General features: G+C 41.7%; 1 protein-coding gene across 7 annotated transcripts in view; it reads left to right on the top strand.

Moving 5' to 3' along the window:
• Positions 1-25,104, top strand: part of RAD54L2 (RAD54 like 2) — a 124,453-nt gene that overhangs the window by 75,097 nt on the left and 24,252 nt on the right. For 6 of the 7 annotated variants that reach the window (XM_057705520.1, XM_057705517.1, XM_057705521.1 and 3 more), the window contains 7 exons: positions 19,874-20,075; positions 20,948-21,087; positions 21,554-21,670; positions 21,938-22,224; positions 23,026-23,208; positions 23,352-23,485; positions 24,697-24,893. In XM_057705520.1, coding sequence (XP_057561503.1) covers positions 19,874-20,075; positions 20,948-21,087; positions 21,554-21,670; positions 21,938-22,224; positions 23,026-23,208; positions 23,352-23,485; positions 24,697-24,893 — 1,260 coding nt within the window. The remainder of the gene's footprint in view (positions 1-19,873; positions 20,076-20,947; positions 21,088-21,553; positions 21,671-21,937; positions 22,225-23,025; positions 23,209-23,351; positions 23,486-24,696; positions 24,894-25,104) is intronic. The other variant, XM_057705522.1, reaches the window with a different exon arrangement.

Genomic DNA, 25,104 nt, shown 5'->3' with positions numbered 1-25,104 from the left:
TTTGTGCTGGAGCAGTATTCTGTAATTTTGGGATTTTGTAAATATATCTTACATCTCTCTTGCCTCCTGTGCTTTCCCAGCATGATGTCTGAGGCTCTGCTTGTGAAACCCGAGTCTTTGTGTCCAGCCCTTTCTCAACTTACTGAATCCTTCTGGAAAGTGTGTGTGTGTGTGTGTGTTTGTGTGTGTGTGTGTGTTTTGTGGTCGTACCTGCAGTGCTTCAAAGCATTCATCAGTAGAATGAGAGAACTGAGTTACGTTGATTTCTATCCCCACATAAACACAGGTTACTAGTGTGCTTTTGTTTGTCCATAGGACCAGTTTTACTATCTTCTACTCTCTTAGGTTAACAGATATAACAGTAACAAATTTTGGAAGATTGTCACCTTAGTGTGTGTACCCAAGTCCTCTCTCAAATAAAAGCAGCAGAATTTGAGCTGTTACTCTTTGCCCATTCCCTCTTTTTTTTTTTAATTAATTTATTTATTTATTTATTGCGTTGGATCTTCATTGCTGTGTGCGAGCTTTCTCTAGTTGCGGCAAATGGGGGCTACTCTTCATTGCGTTGTGCAGGTTTCTCATTGGAGTGGCTTCTGTTGCCGAGCACAGGCTCTAGGCGCATGGGCTTCAGTAGTTGTGGTGCACGGGCTTAGTTGCTCTGCGTCATGTGGGATCTTCCCGGACCAGGGATCAAACTTGTGTCCCCTGCATTGGGAGGCAGATTCTTAACCACTGTGCCACCAGGGAAGTCCCTGCCCATTTCCTCTTAAAAGAGATAGCACTTGTGCCCTCCTCGTTTCCTCTTTTTTTTAAATTAATTAATTAATTAATTTTATTGGATGTGTTGGGTCTTTTTTTTGCTGCATGCGGGCTTTCTTTAGTTGTGGTGAGTGGGGGCTCCTCTTTGTTGTGGTGCACGAGCTCCTCATTTCCGTGGCTTCTCTTGTTGTGGAGCACGGACTCTAGGCACGTGGGCTTCAGTAGTTGCATCACATGGGCTCAATCGTTGTGGCTCACGGGCTCTAAAGTGCAGGCTCAATAGTTGTGGTGCACGGGCTTAGTTGCTCCGTGGCATGTGGGATATTCCTGGAGCAGGGATCCAACCCGTGTCCCCTGCATTGGCAGGCGGATTCTTAACCACTGTACCACCTAGGAAGCCCTCCTCGTTTCCTCTTGCTTGTTGTGGACACCATTACATGGGGCCCTAGTGGAGTTTGGATGTCATGGAAAGGTTTGTGTTTTATTCTGTGCTTCCGTCACCATTTAAAATGGATTTCCAGGCGGGAAAGTGTGGGACTTCACCTGGCTGAGCTCCACCGTTAAGGGCTACAATCCCTGAAGCTGCAGCAGGCTTGTTCTCTTCATTCCTCTCTTAAAATCTTCACTTTGCAAGTGCAAAGGTCCTGTTAACTCTCGGCTCTCAGTTTCACTGGAGATGCCAGGAGATTGGCTTCTAGCCTCCTTGAGAGAGGCTGCCAGTTGGAGCCCTCAAGAAGAGCAGGAAGCCCAGTGTGGATTGACATGACCCTTGAACCAGCTCCAGCCCCAACACCTCTCTCAAGCAGTTGAAGCATCTGGAACTTTACTCCCTGTAGTGCTGAATGGCAGGTAGAGAAAGCACTGGCCCTTTAGTGATTCTAAAGTTTTCAGGAATAATTTGCTTGAGTCTTTAATTCTATTTTTATTTCTTCCATATTTGGGTCACTCATACTTTGGGAAACAAGCGAAAAACATTTCATTGCCTCTGTCCTCCCATTCATATCCCTAGCCTGCCTATTTTTTTTTGATGGAGATGTAGTTGATTTACAACATTATAATAGTTTCAGGTATACAACATAGCGACTCAAAAATTTTTATATTGTATGTCAATTATATCTCAATAAAAGTCCTTAAAATTTTTTTATAGATTATACTCCATTTATAGTTATTATAAAACATTGGCTATATTCCCTGTATAGTACAATATGTCCTTGTAGCTTATTTATTTTATTTTTTTACTAAGCATGGTGTTTTTCGTTTGTTTGTTTTGGGATCTTTTTGGCTGTACCAGGTCTTAGTTGAAGCATGTGAGGTCTTTGTTGCCACGTGCAGGATCTTTAGTTGAGTCATGCGGGCTCTTAGTTGTGGCATATGGGATCTAGTTCCCGGACCAGGGATCGAACCCCGGCCCCCTGCATTGGGAGTGTGGAGTCTTAACCACTGGACCACCAGGGAAGTCCTGCTTATTTATTTTACACATAAGAGGGTTGTACCTCTTAATTCCCTACCCCTATTTTGCCCTTCCCCCCTTCTCTCTCTCCACTAGTAACCACTAGTTCTCTATATCTCTGAGTTTGTGTCTTTTTTATTATATTCATTAGTTTTTTAGAGTCCATATAAAAGTGATAACATACAGTATTAGTCTTTCTCTGTCTGACTTACTTCACTAAGCTTGATACCTTCCAGGTCCATCCATGTTGTTGCAAATGGCAAAATTTCATCCTTTTTTATGCCTAGCCCATTTCTTTAAAAAAGTCATTACCAGAGAGTTAAGAGACCCTTGGAGAACTCTTGAGGAAAGAGTGACCAGCCTATTGTCTCTTGAGGCCTTTGGCAGAGTCTGGAAGGAAGGGCTCTCCCCACTGGAAGCTGGCTGCAGGTTGCCAGGTGCCACAGTCGCCAGATGCCTTGGGTGGTATGTTGCTCCTCATTGCAGCCATTTCCAGGTAGGAGTTGGCTCTTTCTCCACCTTCTGTTCCCTGGGCAGCAGTAGGGTTTGGTTTCTCTTCCTTAATATGTGATGATGGCTAGGTGTGGGGTTGCTTATGGAATTCTGGGGGATGGAAGGAATGGGGGAAATCAAGCTGAGTAGGTGATTCAGCATTCATGTTTGGCATAAAGCCATAGGATGTTAGTGGATATTTTCCTATGACTGATAGAATAATAAAGTTGAGTGATTGGAGAAAGTGGGAGAATACTTCAAGAACCAGCTCAAATTTCTGAAATAATGATGTCAGTTTTGGCTATTTGTGGTGATGATGTTTTTCATATTGAAGTGTTCATATTTGTAAGTATTATATTCTGGATATACTAATCCTTTACTGTTTATTTTGTTAATAGCATCTAGTCTGTGGCTTATCCCTTAACATTGCTCACAGTGTTCTTTGTTGTAAAAAAAAATCTGTAGGGCTTCCTAGGTGGCGCAGTGGTTGAGAATCCGCCTGCCAGTGCAGGGGACATAGGTTCGATCTCTGCTCCAGGAAGATCCCACGTGCCGCGGAGTAACTAAACCTGTGCGCCACACACACACAGCATTAAAAATAAAAAAATCTGTAATTTCATTGTCAGTTTAAGCAATCTTTCATATTGTTTGATAGTCTTTTATTTCATGAGTGAAAAAGTGAGAGGACATAGGAAAGGCAAATTTTAAAGACTGCAGTGTGGTTTTCATCAGCGTCTTTGGGTTTAATTTGGATTTTTAAAATTTTGATTTTGTGAAATTATTTTACATATCACCTGGTTTGTAAGATTTTAGTAAACCCAAGTATTCACTTTACATTTTCTCATAACTTTTAATATTTTATTCAGAAATTGAACTAGACTCCTTAAAGTTTTCAGCCTTAGTCTATCTTCTTTCTACCTTTGCTCAGAAGTTCCCACTTTGTGGCTGATTTGCTGAGAATTTGGTAATTCTTGCCTGTGGTTGCAGAGATGGCCAAAAATCTTCATCATCATGCCAAGCAGAGGCAAAATTAAATCTGTCTGCAGCACAGGGCTAGAATTTCAGATGGACTGAAGAGATATAGTTGTGTTTGCAAATGATTGTTTCTTTAGTATTTTGGCCTTGATTGTGCTAAAAGCAGTGGTTCTCTGCATGGAGTGATTTTGCCCCGGAGGAGACATTTGGCAATGTATAGAGACATTTTTGGTTGTCACAACTGGGAAGGTGCTACTAGAATCTAGTGGATGCCGGGGTACGAGGAGGTTGTGCTGCTGAACATCCTACAATGCACAGGAGAGCCTCCAACAACAAAGGATTATCCAGTCCCAAAGGGCAGCAGTGCTGAGACTGAGAACCTCTGTGCAGTCTTGGTATCTTTTACAAATGATTTGCAGTTGTTCCCCTCCCTTGTGAGAGTAGTGGAAAGGCTGGCCATTTCTTTTCTTCATGTCTTAGGTTGTTTCATGAGTTAGAATGATATTGGTCCCCTTGCTCTCAGATCTCACTTTAAAAGATGTGCTTAATTTAGAATACTTTAGTGCCTTTTAGCATTAATGCTGCGAAGATTTAATTCTTCCCAAGGAACAGCTATGATGAGATTCTTTTTTTCGCCTCAAACTGGCTTCCATGACTATTTTGAAGGTGAATCACATTTTGGTTTGCATGAGTTATTTATTTATTTATTTATTTAATTGGCTGTGTTGGGTCTTTTCTGTTGTTGTTGTGCGTGGGCTTTCTTTAGTTGCGGTGAGTGGGGGCTACTCTTCATTGTGGTGCGCGGGCTCCTCATTTCCGTGGCTTCTCTTGTTACAGAGCATGGGCTTTCGGCACATGGGCTTCAGTATTTGCATCACATCGTCTCAATAGTTGTGGCTCACGGGCTCTAAAGCGCAGGCTCAATAGTTGTGGCGCTCGGGCTTAGTTGCTCCGTGGCACGTGGGATCTTCCTGGAGCAGGGATCGAACCCATGTCCCCTGCATTGGCAGGCAGATTCTTAACCACTGCACCACCTAGGAAGCCCAGTTTGCATGAGTTTTTAATGTTTTAAGGCTTATCGGCAAATATATTGGCTTTTCACGACATTTATTGAGCCAGGGAAAGCTCAGTCCACAGAGAACATCAATATGCGCTCGTAAATGATGATGTATTGAAGATATTGAACATAAACATACTGAATAGGAACTGATATACTTCGGTAGATTTTTTATTCATATGCATTTTTCTGTAGTGGCAGTCTTTTATAAAAACAAGCTCATTTTAAAAAAATTAAGCATACATTTATTGAGTATCTGTTAGGCAGCTGGCAGTTTTGTTAGGCTTGAGGGATACAGTGGAGAATGAGATGGACAGAATCTCTGCCCTCAAGGAGCTACAGTCTAAAAGAGAGACAGGTGATAGGTGTTGAATCAAGTTACTAAAATAACTTTGGATCTTGATAAGAACGTTGTAAACAATAAAGAAAGGGAATGAGTCCCAGGGGTTGGGAGGAAGGGCCTATTTTAGCCATTGTGGTGGTTGTGGCAGTAGTGGTAAGGCCCTCTGATGATGTAGCTTTTTTTTTTAAATTAATTTTTATTGGAGTATAGTTGCTTTCCAATGTTGTGTTAGGATGTAGCATTTATGCTTCAAAGAATCAACTTTTGGTTTTGCTTTTGCTCTTTAAAATATGTTTTCCTCTGATCGTCATTGTTTTCTTCCTACTACTTTCTTTAAGTTTAGTTTCCTGTTCTTTTTCTAATTTTTTGAGAAGAAAATTTACATCATTGATTTTCACTCTCTGTTATTTTTTGACAGTAATTTAAGGCCATGAATTTCTCTTTAAGAATAGCTTTAGCAATATCACACAATTTTAAAAAATCAACTTTATTATATAATTTACATATGGTAAAATTCACATCTTTTACCTGTGAAGGTTGATGATTGTTGGCAAATGTATGTACCCATGTTATCATCACCCTAATCAAAATATAGAAAATATCCATTTTCCCAGAAAGTTCTCTCATGCCCCTTTTTAGTCAATTTTCCAGGCAACCGCTGAACTGATTTCTATTATAGATTAGCTTTGCCTATTCTAGAATTTTATATAAATGGAATTATACAACACATATTCTTTTGTCTTTGGCCTCTTGCTCAGCATAATGTCTGTGAAATTCATATGTGTTGCTGCCTGTCACCATAGTTTGTTCTTTTTTTTTTTTTATTGCTGAGTAGTATTTCAATTGCATGAATATATTACCCCTTGTTTATACATTCACCTGTTGATGGACATTTAATCTTATGAATTAAGCTGCTTTGAACATTCCTATAAAGTTTATTTTAAAAAAAATTAGAGCTATGTTTTTGTTTCTTTTAGATAAAATATCAATAAGTGAATTACTGGGTCAAATGGTAGGTGTATGTTTAACTCTATAAGAAACTGCCAAAATGTTTTCCAACATCACTGTATCAACCACTTCACACTCCTACCAGTAGAACGTGAAAGGTCCAGGTGCCTCACATTCTTGCCAGCACTTGATATGGCCAGTCTTATGAATTTTAGCCATTCTAGTGGGTGCCAAATGGTATCTGATTATAATTTAAATTTGCATTTCGCTAATGATATTGAGCACCGTTTCATGGGTTCATTGGCCATTTGTATATCTCTTTTTCTGAGATATCTGTTCCTCACCTTCTGCTCTTTATTGGGTTGCTTGTTGTCTTTTTAATGACTTGTGTTTTTGAAAAATATATTCTATATACAAGTCTTTTGTCAGATATTAGTTTCAGGTGTACAACTTAGTGATTTGATATTTTTATACATTATGAAATAATCACCACAAGACCAGCTTCCATCCATCACCATACAAAGTTGTTACAGTATTATTGACTGTATTCCCTATGTGTACATTACATCCCCATGACTTATTTATTTTGTAGCTGAAAGTTTGTACCTCTTAATCCCCTTCACCTATTTCCTCCATCTCCCCATCCCCCCTCTGACAATCACCAGTTTGGTCTCTGTATCAGTGACTCTGTTTCTGTTTCATTTTGTTTGTTTGTTTTTTAGATTCCACATATAAGTGAAATCATATGGTATTTTTCTCTGGCTTATTTCACTTAATACCCTCCAGGTCAATCCATGTTGCCACAGATGGCAAGATTTCATTCTTTTTTTATGGTTGTGTAGTATTCTCCTTCTCTGGAATCTTGTCCCTTCAACTCCTGGTTGTCTCAGCATCTCTTCAGTGCCTTCAAAAGGATTTTGTTGTTGTTGTCATTTGTTTGTTTAATTTGCTAACATATTTCTAGCTGTTCTTGGTGCAACCTTTGGTTTGCCTCAAGCTATTCTGTCTTAGCTGGATGCAGAAGCACCAAGCCAACATTAAAAAAAAAAAGTGTGTTTGTTTTTATTGAGATTTAATTCACCATTTTGAAGTGTACATACAGTTCAGTGATTTTTAGTATATTCACAAGGTTTTGCAACCATCTCTGCTTTCTAATATCAGGACATTCTCATCACCCCAAAAGGGAACCCTGTTACCCATAAGCAGTCACTCCTATTATCCTCTCCCCCAGCCCTTGGCAACCACTGTCCTAGTTTCTGTCTGTATAGATGTACCTATTCTGTGCATTTCTGTAAATGGAATTGAAACCATGCACCTCAGATTGGGACTTGAACTCACGCAGCTGGGACTCAAACCCAGCCAAAACTCAGATTGGGACCTGAACCCATGAGACTGGGACTCAAACCTGGCCAAAATCCAAGATCTTCCAACTGAGATCACACACCTGGTTTCAGGACTTAATGAAGCTCAGGTTCTTGATGTCTCACCACAGAAAGAATTCAGTGAGAGACAACATGATAGGTAAGAAGTTTATTTAGAGATTTATTTAGAGAGAAACATACTCCGCAGAGTATGGGCCATCTCAGAAGGTGAGAAAGGCACCAGGGTATGGGGGTTGTCAGTGTTTGTAAGGGTGGGTAATTTCATAGGCTAATGAGAGGGTGGAGTATTCCAGAATTGGGCCACCACCCACTTTTTGATCCTCATGGTCAGCCTTGGAACTGTCATGGTGCCTGGAAGTTGACTTGTCTGCCATCTTGGACTCATTTGTGTCTAATCAATTTATGTTATGTCCTCAGTCTATGTCATTCTTTCAGAGTTTGTGCCCTGCCCCTTCCCTCTTGTTTCAGAATCATACAATATGTGGCATTTTGTGTCTGACTTTAACTTAGCATAATAAGTCAACTCTGTATGTGGTGAAATATATGTAACATAAAATTTAGCATTTTAGCTAATTTTAGGTGTTCAATACTGTCATATTAAGTACATTCACATTGTTGTGCAACCATCACCACTGTCTGTCACCAAAACTTTTTCATCATTCCATGCTGAAACTCTGTACCCATTAAACAATTACTCCCCATTCCCTCCTCCCCCCAGCCCTTGGGAACCTTGTGGGAACTGCCATTCTACATTCTGTCTCTATGATTTTAACTACTCTAAGTATCTCATATAAGTGGGGTCATATAGTATTTGTCTTTTTGTGAATAGCTTATTCCACTTAACGTAATGTCCTGATTCATCCATGTTGTAGCATGTGTCAGAATTTCTTTCCTTTTATAAGGCTGAATAATATTCCATCTTATGTATATATCACATTTTGCTTGTCCTTTCCTCTGTCCATGGATACTTGGGCTGTTATGAACATGAATGTATAAATATTTCTTTGAGGCCCTACTTTCAGTTATTTTGAGTGTATATCTAGAAGTGGAACGGCTAGATCATATGGTAATTTTATGTTTAATTTCTTGAGGAATTGCCATACTATTTTCCATAGCAGCTGTGCCATTTTACATTCCCACCAGCAGTGCACAAGGGTTCCAATTTCTCCGCATCCTTGCTAACACTTGTTTTTTGTTTGTTTGTTTGCTGGGGGGGGGGGTGCCAAGTGGCTTATGGGACTTTAGTTCCCTGACCAGGGATCAAACTTGGGCACTCAGCAATGAAAGCACAGAGTCCTAACCATTGGACCACCAGGGAATTCCCCAACACTTGTTTTTCTAATAGTAGCCATCCTAAGGGGTGTGAGATGGTATGTTTTTGTAGTTTTGATTTACATTTCACTAATGATTAGTAATGTTGAACATCTTGTCATGTGCCTTTTGGCCATTTGTATATCTTCTTTGGAGAAATGATTGTTCATATCCTTTGCCCATTTTTGAATCAGTTTGTTTTCTGTTATTGAGTTTTAGGAGTTCTCTGTATGTTCTGGATGTTAATCCCTTAATAGATATATGATTTGCAAATATTGTCTCCTCCCATTCCATGGGTTGCCTTTTCACTGTTCATAATGTCTTTTTTTTTTTAATGTAAATTTACTTATTTTAAAAATTTACTTACTTATTTATTTTTTTATTGGCTGCATTGGGTCTTTGTTGCTGCACATGGGCTTTCTCTAGTGAGAAGAGCAGGAGCTACTCTTCATTGCGGTGTGTGAGCTTCTCATTGTGGTGGCTTCTGTTGTTGTGGAGCACAGGCTCTAGGCACACGGGCTTTAGTAGTTGTGGCACATGGGCTCATTAGTTGTGGCTCACTGGCTCTAGAGCTCAGGCTCAGTAGTTGTGGCACACCGGCTTAGTTGCTCTGTGGCATGTGGGATCTTCCTGGACCAGGGATCGAACCCATGTCCCCTGCATTGGCAGGTGGATTCTTAACCACTGTGCCACCAAGGAAGCCTACTCTGTTCATAGTGTCTTTTGATGCACAAAATTTAAAAGTTTTCATGAAGTCTGGTTTGTCTTTTTTTCTCTCTCTTTTATTGCTCATGCTTTTGGTGTCATATCTAAGAAATCATTGCCAAATCCTGTGTCATGAAATTTTCCCCCTATGTTTTCTTCTAAGAGTTTTATAGTTTTAAGCTTTACAGTTAGGTCTTTGATCCATTTTGAGTTTAATTTTTGTGTAAGGTAAGGGTCCAGTTTCATTCTTCTGCATGTGGATATCCAGCTTCCTGGCACCATTTGTCAAAGTAACTGTCCTTTTCCTGTTGAATGGTTTTGACAGTTTTGTTGAAAATCATTTCGAGGGACTTCCCTGGTGGTTCAGTAGTTAAGACTCCTCACTACCACTGCAAGGGGCACGGGTTCTATCCCTGGTGGGGAAACTGAGATCCCACATGCTGCGCAGTGTGGCCAAAAAACAAAAAAAGAAAGAAAGAAAATCATTTTGACCATATATGTGAGAGTTCATTTCTGGACTCTGTTCTGTTGCATTGGTCTATATATCTCTATTTATGCCAGTATCACACTGTTTTGATTACTGTAGCTTTGTTGCAAGTTTTTTTGTTTTTGTTTTTTTTTAATTTTTGGCTATGTCGGGTCTTCATTGCTGCACGAGATTATCTCTAGTTGTGGCGAGCAGGGGCTACTCTTCATTACGGTGCTTGGGCTTCTCATTGCAGTGGCTCCTCTCATTGTGGAACATGGGCTCTAGGCGCACGGGCTGCACTAGTTGCAGCACGTGAGCTCAGTAGTTGTGGTGCACGGGCTTAGTTGCTCCACAACATGCGAGATCTTCCTGGACCAAGGATCAAACCTGTGTCCCCTGCATTGGTAGGCGAATTCTTAACCACTGCACCACTAGGGAAGTCCCTGATGCAAGTTTTGAAATCAGGAATTATGAGTCCTCCAACTTTGTTCACTTCCAAGATTGTTTCCACCTGTTTTCATAAAGTTTTATTGGAACAGAGCTGCACTCATTCACTTATTTAGTTATGTATGGTTGCTTTTGAGCTACAACAGCAAAGTTGAGTAGATGCAACAGAGACCTTATGGCCCACAAAATCTAAAGTATTTACTCTTTGACTCTTTACAGAAAAAGCTTGCCAATCCCTGAACATTAAAACTCTTTGCTCATTTCCTCAGCTGTAGTGGATTGTACCACAAATATGTAAATCAAAAGGAAAAATAATTTGTACAGGTGTGCTTGTGCTACTATAGATGTGAATGAGAAATAAGAAACAGCCCAAATGCCTAGAGACATAGTTTTGAAAAATGTAAAATGAACCTTGTGTTCCCAGTACTCTTTTTACTCATTATGAATACAGGGCTACTCATGTTTCATCTGTTCCCCCCAATCTTGGGTTATTTGAAAGTACTGGTTCCTTAACATTGTAAGATTTTATCTATAAAATCTTCAGAGTGTATTTAATCTATTCTCTAACATATAAAGTCCCTAGGGAGACTTCCCTGGTGGTCCAGTGGTTAAGAATCCACCTTCCAATGCAGGGGACACAGGTTCCATCCTTGATCGGGGAACTAAGATCCCACATGCTGGGGGGCAGCTAAGCCCGTGTGCAGCAACTGCTGAGCACACAAGCCATAACTAGAGAGAAGCCTGTGCCCCACAATGAAAGATCCCAAATGCCAGAATGAAGATCCTGTACAACTAAGACCTGACACAGCCAAAAATTAAATAATTAAATAAATAAATATATACTTTAAAAGAGAGTGATTTCATAGTTTAAAATAAAGTCCCTAAAAAACAAACACCATACTGTTATCATACCTAATTTTTTAAAATCAATAATTCCTTATTTCATAAAATATCCAGATAATTCCTGATTATCTTTTTTTAATAAATTTATTTATTTATTTATTTTATTGGCTGTGTTGGGTCTTTTTTGCTGTGCACGGGCTTTCTTCTTTTTTTAGTTGTGGTGAGTGGGGGCTACTCTTCGTTGTGGTGCGCGGGCTCCTCATTGCTGTGGCTTCTCTTGTTGCGGAGCACAGGCTCTAGGCACATGGGCTTCAGTAGTTGCAGCACATGGGCTCTAAAGCACAGGCTCAATAGTTGTGGCTCACGGGCTCTAAAGCGCAGGCTCAAAAGTTGTGGCTCACGGGCTTAGTTGCTCCACAGCATGTGGGATCTTCCTGGAGCAGGGATCGAGCCTGTGTCCCCTGCATTGGCAGGCAGATTCTCAACCACTGTGCCACCTAGGAAGCCCTCCCTGATTATCTTTAAAAATTATTTTTACTGTTGTTGTATAACAAAGGGAGTCCAACTTGAGGATGGAAGATGCCTTAGAGGACTGGGGCGGGGAGGGTGGGGGGGACTCGAGGCGGGGGAGTCAAGGAAGGGAGGGAATACGGGGATATGTGTATAAAAACAGATGATTGAACTTGGTGTACCCCCCCAAAAAAAAAAATTAGAAAAAAAAACAAGGGAAGAACAACAAATAACATACAGGGGAACTCCCATCAGGTTAACAGCCGATTTCTCAGCAGAAACTCTGCAAGCCAGAAGGAGTGGCATGATATATTTAAAGTGATGAAAGGGAAGAACCTACAACCAAGAATACTCTACCCAGCAAGGCTCTCATTCAGATTTGACAGAGAAATCAAAAGCTTTCCAGACAAGCAACAGCTAAGAGAATTCAGCACCACCAAACCAGCCCTACAACAAATGCTAGAGGAACTTCTCTAAGCGGGAAACATAAGAGAAGGACCTACACAAACAAAAACAAAACAATTAAGATAATGGTAATAGGAACATACATATTGATAATTACCTTGAATGTAAATGGACTAAATGCACCAACCAGAAGACACAGACTGGCTGAATGGATACAAAAACAAGATCCATATATATGCTGTCTCGAAGAGACCCACTTCAGACCTAGGCACACATACAGACTGAAAGTGAGGGGATGGAAAAAGATATTCCATGCAAATGAAAATCAAAAGAAAGCTGGAGTAGTGATACTCATATCAGATAAAATAGACTTTAAAATAAAAAATGTTACAAGAGACAAGAAAGGATATTACACAAAGATCAAGGGATCCATCCAAGAAGAGGAGATAACAATTATAAATATATATGCACCCAATATAGGAGCACCTCCATACATAAGGCAAATGCTAACAACTATGAAAGAGGAAATGCAAGGCAGAAATAGAGACACAGGTGTAGAGAACAAACACATGGACACCAAGTGGGGAAAGTGGGGAGGGTTGGGGGGGAATGAATTGGGAGATTGGGATACCAAATTGTACACTCTAAATATATGCTGTTTTTTGACTGTTAACTGTATCTCAATAAAAGTTCTTAAAAAAAATATATTTTTACTGTTAATTTATTAAAATCCCCACTAGATCTACATTTAGTTGATTTCTTTTAAATCTCTTTAACATTTAAGCTTTTTAAGTATTATATAAGCTAAGATATAACTTACCTCTTTTTTGTTTTCTTTTTTCCTTACAACTTATTTATAGAAGAAAAGGATTCACTTGTTCTGCAGTTTCCCACATTTCTAGACTTTGCTGATTGCATCCTTATGGTCTTGTTTATCAAGTTTAACATAGTCATTTGTTCCCTGTAGTTTTGCAAACTGGGAATGAAATATCAAAGTGTGTTCAGATTCAGGTTCATTTTTTTTAAATTAATTAATTTATTTATTGGCTGCATTGTCTTTGTTGCTGCACATGGGCTTTTTCTAGTTGTGGCGAGTGGGGGCTACTCTTCGTTGTGGTGTGCGGCCTTCTCACTGTGCTGGCCTCTCTTGTTGCAGAGCACAGGCTCTAGGTGAGCAGGCTTCAGTAGTTGCGGCACACAGACTCAATAATTGTGGCACATGGGCTTAGTTGCTCCGTGGCATGTGGGATCTTCCTGGAGCAGGAATCAAACCCGTGTCCCCTGCATTGGCAGGTGGATTCTTAACTACTGTGCCACCTTGGAAGTCCCCAGGTTCAGTTTTTTGACACACATACCTCATAGGTTATAGCATATGTAGTCTACCACATCATGTCAGGAGGTACATGGTAAGACTTGAAATCCACTGATCTTTGTTTATACAGATGAGATAGAGGAGGAAGAAGAAATGAAATAGCTGGAGAAAGGGCCCTGGAAGTGTTTGTACCTTATACCCCTAATGAATTAAATGTAGGTTTTTTTTTCAAAGCTACTCATTTGCCTATCATATTTGTTGTGGTAGTGTTCATAACTCATTCCTGAGAAGCTTATTATGTAAGTGTTCGTTGGTGTTTATATAACTCTGGTGATTACTGCTTACAGCTGGCTCACATGAGGGAGAAAGTTCAGAGGTATTTGCCACCAGATCTGATTCCATGATCCTGAACTTGAGTGGTAATAGTCACTGACTTTTAAACCATACAGACACTAATTTTCCTTTGTCAAAGCACATGTCTCTACCTCCTTGTTGTATCTTTAATCTTTTTTCCTCAGTGACTTTTGGTGAATTATATTCTAGAATTTTGAGGTGGGCTGTTTTTTGAAAGTTAAATTAATTATTTTGGTTAGGTTGTAAATTCACATGGTTCAATATTCAGAAGATACCAAAGAGCACAGTGGAAAGTTATATTTTGACTTAGGGAAAATTAATAATATCAATTTTGAAGTGATAGTTTTATTATTAAGAGTAGTTTAAGATGTGGTGTATATTATAATGTTATGTAGAAACCAGAAACTTCACAATAAGCATCATGAAGCAGTAATGAAGCACTTGTAAAGCACTGACTTACATGACAACAAACTTTAAATATTAGCACATCTGTAAACTAAAGGCCCTTTAAACAAGCGAACAGTAGTTGTTGAACACAGAAGCTAAGGATTCATTCAAAGAATGCTAGGTGGTAAGAAGCTGATTTAGACCTGTATCTTGTATATAAAGGAAAGGGGGAACCTGCATCTGAACTCAGTGTTCATGAGAATTGTATGTACTATGTTTGATCATTTAAAAATTGCTACTGTGCTTGGCTACATTCAATCCATGTGAGACAAATTTACAGCCAGGCCTCACAGGCTGGAATGTTTAATAGTGAATTTGTGACATTCAAAAGGCTATCAGGTTTTGTTCTTCCTCCTCCCAGAAACAGCCCACTCTGCAAGGCAGAAACCAGAAGAAATAAATACAATAGTTGGCAACAAGTTCCCACTGCCCAGCAGATCAAGTTCACATCCTTTGGCCCAACATTCAAGGCCTGCCCTCTACACTCTAACTTTCCTATCTGCTTATCCTCTAGCCTTGCCTCCAGCTGTTCCTCCAAGTGGTTGCTCAATAAATTTGCTTGTGAAATAGAAACAAAACAAAAGGCCTTAAGGCCAGGAGAGCATCAAAGGTCATTATCTAACCAGGTCAGAGGACCCAGCAAAACACCAAATTGAAGTGTGCCAACCCAGCCCTGAGTGTAATTGGTATGTAGGTCAAGCTGCAGTGTTGGTGGAAGTGGGCAAATTAGCAGTGGATATCCCCTCTTAGGGAGCCTGCTGTCTAGCCACCTGTTCCTTTAGGAGGAGAAATTTGATGGCCTCCCTATTTAGGAGGGAAGAATTCAGGGCTGTGAGTTAGGAGGAAGGTGACAGTATTATTGTATAACAATGCCATGGAAGTATCAGCCCTTTGGAGGAGTGGGAGGCCTGAAGGAATGATAGTCTTTAAGGAAAACCAAGAGTTGCTGAGCTTTCCTCCTGTAGTGCTTCAGATACAAATGCGAGAGGACTGTTTAAGGAGCGTAGTGAATTTGGGAGGACAACTAGCCAGACTTGCAGTTCTACTTTGGAGCTTCTCTTGTAATTCTTCTGTCTGACTGGACACGGGAGCGATGGCACCTTGTCTCCTCAGCAGGTGGAACATGTCCATGAGCCAAGGCCACTTACTACCCTGGACTCTGCTGTCTTTAGGAGGCCTTTTATGAAATGCCTACTGTGGGGACTTCCCTGGTTGTCCAGTGGTTAAGAATTCTATTTCCAATCCCTCGTCGGGGAACTAAGATCCCACATGCCATGGGGCAGCTAGGCCCACGTGTAGCAACTACAGAGCCCATGCGCTCTGGAGCCCTTGCCACTACAAAAAAAAAAAAAATAGACTTCACGCTCTCAATGCAGGGGTCCCGGGTTCGATTCCTGGTCAGAGAACTAGATCCCACATGCCACAACTAAAAGATCCCCCATGTCACAACTAAGCCCTGACGCAGCCAAATAAATAAATAAATATTTTAAAAAGATCAAAAAAAACCCCAAAACAAGCAAACAAAAAATGCCTGCTGTGGACCTAGTGGTAATAGAGAGGAGATTGTGATGTTTTAACCTCTTGCTCATGTTAATGGTATTGCAGTGTCTCATCATGAACGTTCTTTGGTGCCTCCCTTGACCATTTCTCCTTTGCTCTTCAAAAAGCAAAGGTTCTACCTAAAATCTTTAGTGGTCTCTCATTGTAAAGGTCAGCGAAGATGCTTCCAGTGCTACTTCAGGGGAGTGAATCAACCTGGGCATTTTCACACACAGGTCCACACCCACCATCTCCCTCCACCTGTAATTTTTACAGTGGCCACTTAGCTTCCCATCCCTATCCAAACACCAGGCAATGGGATATAGAATGGTGGGAATAAAAGGCCCTGGAAGTAGTCCTCCCTGGAACAGGGGTTGACTTCTGTGCCAGCATCCAGGAAAATCTTGCGTCTACACCTCAGTTTTCCTTGGACAAGGGGCTCCTGGGAAGAGAAGGGAAGTGGTTGTTGGGTTGGAAGGCCACTCCCGCTGCTGTTTTGCGTAATCTGTTTTAGCCAGTGTTGAACTGCATGTACTTTCCTAACCATTCCACCTTGTTTAAAGTCTCTATTCCTTTTGCTTATCCTTCTCTATCTGTCTAGAATGTTCTTTCTTGTCTTCCTTTACTAGTCGGGGCCTACCCATTCTGTTACCCAGGTCTCACCTTTCCCAAAGAAGTGCCCCATAACCAGCAATAGGCAAGGCTAGATTAGGTGTCCTTCCCCCGAGTTTTATTGCTATTAGGGACTCCACTGTATATGTATATACATGTTTCCCCACGTGGACCATTCCATTGTGCCTTTGCACAGGGCCTGGTAATAGCAGATGCTCAAATGTATGTTAGGCTAAACTAAAAGCAGGGGGTGGGAGAGGCAACAGTGTCTGGCTTGTGGCAGTCTCAGGTGGAAAGATTTAGAATGTGTGTGGGGAGGGCGGTGTAAGAAAGCCTTATTTTGTAAAAACAAAATGCAGTTTGCATATGTCATTCCTGTTTCTCCCTTTGCTTTCTTATTTCTCATCTTTGATTGGGATATATAATTGAAGTTTGAGTTCTCCATACAAATAAATACTGCTGTGCAGCATGGCTGACCAAGCCCCAGAGCTTTGTGTGCTCCCAGACTGTTGAATGTGGTTGTGGGAGCATGGAGTTCCATGGAGTTTGGCAGATCAGGGTTTAAAGAATAATATTTTCCATGAGAAAGCTATTTACATCCTCATTTTACAGATGTGAGAACTATGGCTCAGAGAAGTTGAACCCATAAACACAGAGCTAATAAGTGACAGAGCCAGTATTCAAACCAGGATTGCCTGACTATAAAGCTCATTCTCTTAACTGTCTACTTTTTTCCTATATACCCATAGACAAGTCTTTTTAACTTTCTAGGGCTTCAGTTTATCAATAAGGGGAGCAAAACTCATCTTGTAGACTTATTGTAGGAAAGAAAGAAGAAAAGAAACGAAACCCATTCTTTGTACCTGAAATAGTGGTAGTCATAGTAAAAGCAGCAGCTGTTTTATATAGTGTTTACTATGTGCCAAGCATTGTCTTAGCGCTTTATCTAGGCTATCTTGTATAATCATCACCACAACCCCCTGAGGTTGAGGAATAACACTACAGTTGTTATTCTGTTTTAATAATTGAGGAACAGAAAGGTTATAATAAGGGGCAGAGCTGGTGTTCACACCCCAACAGTCTGGCTTCCGTATCTATACTGAACCCCGTGCTCTGTTATCTCTTAGGAAACATTAGTTTCCAACTCCATGCTGTTCTAGAATCTGGCATCAATATGAAAGAGACCATAAGGAACCCAGAATGGTAATAGGGCTGGGAGGGGCTAAACCAAGCCACGGAAGGTGAACAGTAACAGAATGTCTGGGACACTCATGATTCCCTGACTTGGCCGCTGACTAGTGAGATGGCCCTTTGCTATTTTTTGGTGGTTGAGTGCATAGGATGATGACCCATGCTAAGTCTTTTTTTCAGCTTGGGGACATCAGCTTACTGGTTCACTCGTTGAGGTCTATGGCAGCCCTGGCCTCCCTTTACCAAAGTCTGCAGGGTTGAATGCTTCTTCTTGAGTCCATATATATATATTTAATGTTGAATATATAAATGAAGGAGAAGGGACAAATTTCCTTTACAGAAAAATTCCAGATAATAAATGTGGATGGAAAGAGGGAAATAGAAAGCCACCATTAGAACACCACAGTAATAATTGCTCTAGGTAAGATCGATGGATGAATGTTAAAATTCGTGGGTAGAACTTTTAAGGATATTTGTGTTCTCAAAGCCTCAAAGAACTCCCTCACCCCCCAACATTTTTTTGTATGTGGTTTTAACATGTGTCCAGAAATTCTCTGATGCCCCTCCTGTCAGGATGTGGAGCTTAATTCTCTTCCCCTTGAATGTGGGCCAGGCTTAGTGATTGGCCTCTTATGAATAAAATATGGAAAGGGAAAAATAGTAATTTTTCCAGTGGAGAAATCTGGCAGACACCACTTCAGGGTTAATGTCACCAGTAATAAGTTGTGTTGATATCATGTACTCTGATAAGTTGTGATGAGAAGAGCACTTCACCTCTGTGGGATTCTTTCCTAAAATTCATAACCCCAGTCTAATCATCTGACAGACCCAAATTGGGGGATGGTCTACAAAACACTTGACCAGTACTCTTCAAAAAAGTATCAAGGTTGGGAGTTCCCTGGTAATCCAGTGGTTAGGACTCCATGCTTTCACTGCTGAGGCCTGGTTCTGTCCCTGGTCGGGGAGCTAAGATCCCACAAGCCACATGGTGTGGCCAAAGAAAAAAACAAAATCAAGGTCATGAAAGACAAGTATAGGCTGAGAAACTGCTGCAGTTTAGTGAAGACTAAAAAGACATGAAAGCTAAATGCAATATGGTATCCTAGATAGGATCCTATAGCAGAAAAAGGACTTTAGAGGTAAGATGGTAAATCCAAAATAACAAACAAAAATAATACCACCAAAACCCCAAACTTCCTGAGTCCTTCCTGCCTGAGAGCCAAGTGGCATGGACTAGAGCACCTCAGTTTTAGCATTTCTGTTCTCATTTTGAATTCCTCTTACCTTTGGGAAAGACCTTTTGGTTATATAGTGCTTGTATCTGAGAGGCTCTGGCAGACCTGGGGACATGTCTATGTGACTGTCAAAGCCTGCTCATCTAGCAGATAGAATGCAGCTCAGCAGATGAGTAGAGGGATGTGCACGTGGACCCAACTACCCCAACCCCTGTTCTTGCTGGTGGTTGGTACCACAGATGACATTCCCTCTGTCAGGAATTTCTTCCCCTTTTCTCCCTGTTCCCAAGGCAATAATACCATTAGACATTCTGTTCATCTTTTAAGTTCTCACTTACATTTTGCCTCCCATATAATTCCTTGTGTGATCATCCCACAAAATAGTACCTTTCATATTCCTGTGACCCTAAAACAATTATTCTTGGTTTAGCTAATCACCTCTGACTGAGAAATGGTACCTTAAGCTTTAAAGTTCTTTAGGTCAGTTTCCCTGCCCCTCCTGTGGTATTTAGCATACTTTGCCTTATTATGTCTAGAGAACAAACTCCTTGAAGGGAAGCAATCTTATAAATTTCCTTAAAACGTCTAGGACACTGCTTGCCATGTTTTAAGCCTGCATTAAATGGTTGGTAAATTGAATGAACACTTTAATACACTGAAGGGAGGAGTGGTCTCTCTGTTGGCAGATGACACTTGCTTAGAGTCATACAAGTGAGTGTGAGCTGTAATGGTAACTCAGTTGTCCCTTTCTGAGTAGTCTGAGGCCATGACACTTCCTCACTCTGATCATAGTGCTAAATGAGATCGAGAGTGATGGCTGTCATTTGTTGTGAGCCTACTCTGGGCTAGGCTTGGTTCTAAGCTTGCACACTATTTAGTCCTCATAACAGCTCTGAAAGTGTGGGCATTACTATCCTCATTTTATAGATAAGTCCATTGAGGTTCAGAGAGATATAACTTGCCTTATCAGATCATCAACTAATAAGTTGCTGAGTTGAGATTTGAACCCTGGTGTGTTGGGCATCAAAACCTACTTTTCCTCCAGTAAAGGTTGGTCTCTGGCACCTCTTTCCCCTTGTCTCTTCAGACCCATCCCTGGAAGACTTGTGTGGCACTGAGTGCGCCCAGCTGGGGGAAGATGGGCAGCGGCCACCGCGGTGCACTTCAACTACCTCATCTCAGTCTGAGCCTTCAGAGCAGCTTAGGCGCCACCAAGGCAAGAGCCTTGCCTCCGAGGACTCCAAAAAGAAGAGAGCTCAGAAGCCTTCCCACATGAGGAGAAACATACGGTGAGCTATGCTCTGGGTAAGAGGAGAAGGGAGGGAGTGGAAGTATTACCTTCATTTGAAGGCTTTCAGTAGCAGAAGGACTGGCTTGAGCAGGAGAGTCCTATTTCCCAAGGACAGAAGTGTAAATTGTGTGCCCCAATTAACAGCGAAGATGCAGCTCAGGACCACTGGGTCTGGGCTGTCAGAGGATACAGGGTGGGTGTGGATGGCACTCAAGCACCCCTGGGGAGTGTCCCACTCTCTGGAGGCCCTGGGAGTTCTCATTTTCTTAGAACTCGACATCAGTTCAAAGAGGACTTGTCTGGTCCGAAGCCAGGCTTCTTTCTTGAGCTAAGAGATCAGCAGATGCGAATTTCCTTAACTATCCAAATCCCCGAGAGTCCTTTTTTCTGCCAATGACAGTTTTGCTATTGAGAGGAAATAAATGATGTTTTTCTCTTCCTACCCTCATTTTTTTTAAAAAAACATAATGACAACTTGAAAATTTACTCTAAGTTTGGGAAATAAGGATGTAGAGTCATCCATAATCCTACTTTCCCATATAACAACTCCGTTTTTTGTACTGCTTTCCAGCTTTATGAATTACATATTACTCTATTTCACTCTTGATCTGTTATGTGCAGAGATGAGTCAGCAGGGGCATCTGTCAGGAAGTTAAATAATATGAAAAACATATTAGCCCAGAACCACCTGAGCCTTGAAGTCCCATTTATTTTTTTAACCTTGCCCATTGCATGGGTGTAGTGGGACTGTTGTGGCTTCTCCCACCTCAGCTTTCTGAGCTCCGCAATGGTGGTTTCCCTCTTTAGCTTGACATTACATTGCCCAAATCTCAAGTGAACCCAAGTGCTCTCTCTTATTTTAATGTTTAGCAAGCTGCTCCGGGAGGATCAGTTGGAGCCAGTTACCAAAGCAGCACAACAGGAAGAATTGGAAAGAAGGAAACGCCTGGAGCAGCAGAGGAAGGATTATGCAGCTCCCATTCCCACCGTTCCCCTGGAGTTCCTTCCCGGTAAGCAGTGGAAGTGGCAGGAGAGGCCCCACGCCACAGGGAGAAGAGACCCCCAATGCGCACAGTGGTCAAGGACAGATCTGGAATAAGATGGTGGCCTCTCAGAAATCCTTTCAATCCATTCAGTTTCTTAGAAGCACGTGATCAGAAGTATCTCATCTGAAAAGTTAAGATGGATAAAAATGTACCTTCTCAAATTGATCATAGATTTTCATCCGTAACTTTGGATCTTAACATGCCAAGGGATTAGGACATTTTCTAGTGGTCAGGTGAACACTAGGAAGTAAGAGCCAGTAAAGAAAAAGGAATTTGGGAAGAGGGCTGAGATTTTTGAGATGCCCTCTACTTGTCTCCTCAGGAGAGAGTCCCCCGAAGAACAGCAAAAGAGGAGGATGGCAAATCATTTTGAAAAATATGTTTGAGCTAAGTGTGGTTTTAACATTCTTTTCCATCCTTTTCTTCCTAGAGGAAATTGTCTTAAGAGCAAGCGATGGTCCCCAACTGCCTCCTCGGGTCTTAAGCCAGGAAGTCATTTGTTTGGACAGTAGCAGTGGCAGTGAGGATGAAAAAAGCAGTCGAGATGGTAAGATCAAGCCAGAGGTGCCCCCTCTTCCTCCTGACCCAGTGTTCATCTGAGAGATTGGCTGTACCTTTGAATGTAAAAGAGTTCAGTCCTTCCTCATTCAGTTTGGGGTCTGACTGTGACAAATTTCCCTGAGTCTTCTTGGTAAATATAAGTTTTCCCCTTGTCTTGACTTGAAGCTAGAAGAGAGAAATAATAAAAATAAAAATTTTTATAAGTGATAACAAGTTCTAACTTTGCTTCCATGCTCTCTTGCTTTAACAACAGGCTGTAAATTATCTCTGCTCCCTGAGTTTTTGTTTTTGTTTTGTTTGTTGGCTGTCTCAGAGGTGATTGAACTGAGCTCTGGAGAGGAGGACACCCTGCACATCGTGGACAGCAGTGAGTCTGTCAGTGAGGAGGATGAAGAAGAGGAGAAGGGTGGCACTCATGTGAATGATGTCTTAAATCAGCGCGATGCTCTGGGGCGGGTCCTCGTCAACCTGAACCACCCTCCGGAGGAGGAGAATGTCTTCCTGGCCCCGCAGCTGGCACGGGCCGTTAAACCTCATCAGGTACAGCAAATCTGGACTCTGCTCTTGGTCTCCTTCCAGCTTCCTTGCTGTGGACGTCACCTGCTGCTGGTTGTTAGCATCGCAGCCTGGGAGGTACTTGTTTGGTACCATGAACAGCTATTGGAAAGGCCTGATTCTTCTTCCTAGCAGTTGATGCTTCAGGATTCCTAATGAATGGGAAGGGACAAGCTTGAGATGTGCCCTGTCACATAGAAGGTGCTAATCTCTTGGCTTAATAATCTTGAGCCTCCTTCTGTGAGATCTGCAAGACTGAGATATTCTCTGGAGAGCAGTGCTTTAATTAGGGAGTTGTGACTCCAGAAGAGATGTGAGACTCAGAAGGCTGAGGGACTTTCTGATAGGAAGGATCAGAGTAGTTTGTGTTGACCCAGAACCTGGAACCAGGACCAGTGAGTGAAAGCTCCATGAAGGGAGAGGTTGACTCAACATAAGAACTCTAACAGTAAGAACTGCTCCTTGTGGAATGGGCTTCCTTGAGGTAAGCAACCAAGGGCAGCCAGGCCACGCCTGAGTGAAAGACCCACTCAGGAATTTGGTGCTCAAGATTCTCGCCTCAGATGGGCTACTGTACTAGGTGAATGCTTTTTTTTGTTTTCTCCAAGAAGAATGTACCCGGCCAATAAACTAGTCAGGGTTCAGGGAGACTTCTGTAGCCATCTGCACCAGCTGTCTGGTATAATGTCTGCTCATTTACTTAATTTTGACTGTTTCCAGAGTAAGTAAACTAGACCCCTGGTCTTTGCCAGCCAAAGATATTTGTCTGTGTTTGTTTTCTGTCAGATTGGTGGGATCCGGTTCCTGTATGATAACCTGGTTGAGTCCTTGGAGCGATTTAAGACCAGTAGTGGCTTTGGCTGTGTCCTGGCCCACAGCATGGGACTGGGGAAAACTTTGCAAGTGATCTCTTTCATCGACGTCCTCTTCCGCCACACGCCAGCCAAAACTGTCCTTGCCATTGTGCCGGTAAGTATTTGGGAAGGCACCACTTGGTCACCCCTCTGCAGAGCTCTGGAGTAATTTAGCCTTACTGGGCACTAAAAAGCCCAATGAACTTAGCTCTGAGCTTGTTCCCTAAAACTGTCTTTTTGGACTTGACTTTCTGACAGGTTAATACTCTTCAGAACTGGCTGACAGAGTTCAACATGTGGCTGCCAGCTCCTGAAGCCCTTCCAGCTGACAACAAGCCTGAAGAAGTCCAGCCTCGGTTCTTTAAAGTTCACATCTTGAATGATGAGCACAAGTAGGTGGCCTGCCCTCTCCTCTCTGCACCTTTCCTTTTAGACTTCTTCCCAGGATCTGGCTGTCAAGGACAATCTTGCCTTGTCCTTGCAGATTCCTTTTGGTTTCTTGATGTATTCCCCTCTCTCTTGCTACTCATTTTTTCTCTACCTGGTTTCTCAGTAAAGTCAGAGTTACGTAGGCTGGAAAATTTCTTGTATTCTGCTTGAAGATGCTTTTATATCCTGAAAAATCTGTGTGTATGGTCACACTTTCCCATGTGTATAGTAATAAAATTCAACATGATAAAATGAAACTTTCTATCTTCTAACTTTTCGCCTTTTATATTTATCTTTTATTAGAAACCTAATCACCAGTCTTTTCTTTTAAGCACCAATCTATAGTTGACCTTTAATGGTACAACTTCCAAGTTTTGAAAGGTGCAAACCTTTTTTTTTGTTTTAGATTTAAATAAAATCATTTATATTTCCATTCAGTAAGTTCAGCCTGGTTTCCAAAAATTTAAAGCTATTTCTTGACCCAAACCAGCTATCCATGCTCCCTTTCCCCTTGTTGATATGGATAATTGAGAAGGTAGACTTTCTTTTCTGCAGAGGCCGCCTTTTGTGATGTTTGGTCACACACATCAAAATGAGGAGACTGTGAGTGGCCCCAGAGGTGGCTGATCACCTGCTCTTCCCTAGATTTCAGGAGTGTCAGTCCACATGCAGTTAATGAAATACAGCCAGGGCTCATTTGTTTAGGAGTAGAGTGGCTGTGCTGATTGGGATCTGGTCTCTGCTGTTCTTTTTCCTTTACTGTGTGTCCTTGGCTCTTTATTCACCAGGGCCTGGGCAGGTGAAATGCAGAATGTTGCCCTTGCTTTTACTACTTGTATTTATTATGGGAATAACTTGAAATTCTCCCTCAAATGTAGTATTGTAGTCATGAATGTACATCCCAGGGGGTTGTCACTTTTGCTTGTCTTGTGCCAGTGAATTTCTGGTTTTTTGCTATTTAACCATCCTCAGCGACCCAGTCCATCCTCAGTGCAATTAGTATCTCTAGAATGGTGGGAAAGTCTTTGGGCAGCTGGCCAGCCCTGTGATGCTGCCACATGAAGTCTTTGGCAATAAGGACTTCTGAATGTACATCAGCACAGCTTTGATTGTGAGGAATTCTTCCTGGGGAGCAGGAGAAGCAGTAATATTTTCTTTGTGTTCACTCTTTCAGGACAATGGCAGCTCGTGCTAAAGTGATGGCTGATTGGGTGTCAGAGGGTGGGGTGCTGCTAATGGGATACGAGATGTACAGACTCCTCACCCTGAAGAAATCCTTTGCCACAGGTAGACCGAAGAAAACCAAGAAACGTTCTCACCCGGTCATCATTGATCTGGATGAGGAAGATCGACAGCAGGAGTTTCGAAGAGGTGGGCAGCCTCTCTGGGAATACTCTAAGGCATGATTCAGGTGAAAAGAAATAGTGTCTGCTATAGCACCTAGTCAAATGGGAAGCATTATTGATGTGAGTTGTATTGACATGAACCAGAAATCCTGGTCCCCGAGGTAGGTGGGATGACCTGCACTGGCTCTCAGATGGTGTGGCTTTCCCTGTAGGCAGTGGAATTCTTGATAGGCCAG

This window comes from Hippopotamus amphibius, chromosome 13 (genome assembly GCF_030028045.1).
Source record: "Hippopotamus amphibius kiboko isolate mHipAmp2 chromosome 13, mHipAmp2.hap2, whole genome shotgun sequence".
NCBI classification, from domain to species: Eukaryota; Metazoa; Chordata; class Mammalia; order Artiodactyla; family Hippopotamidae; genus Hippopotamus; species Hippopotamus amphibius.
The sequence above is the reverse complement of the archived record's forward strand: the minus strand, read 5'-3'. Positions and strand labels throughout refer to the sequence as shown.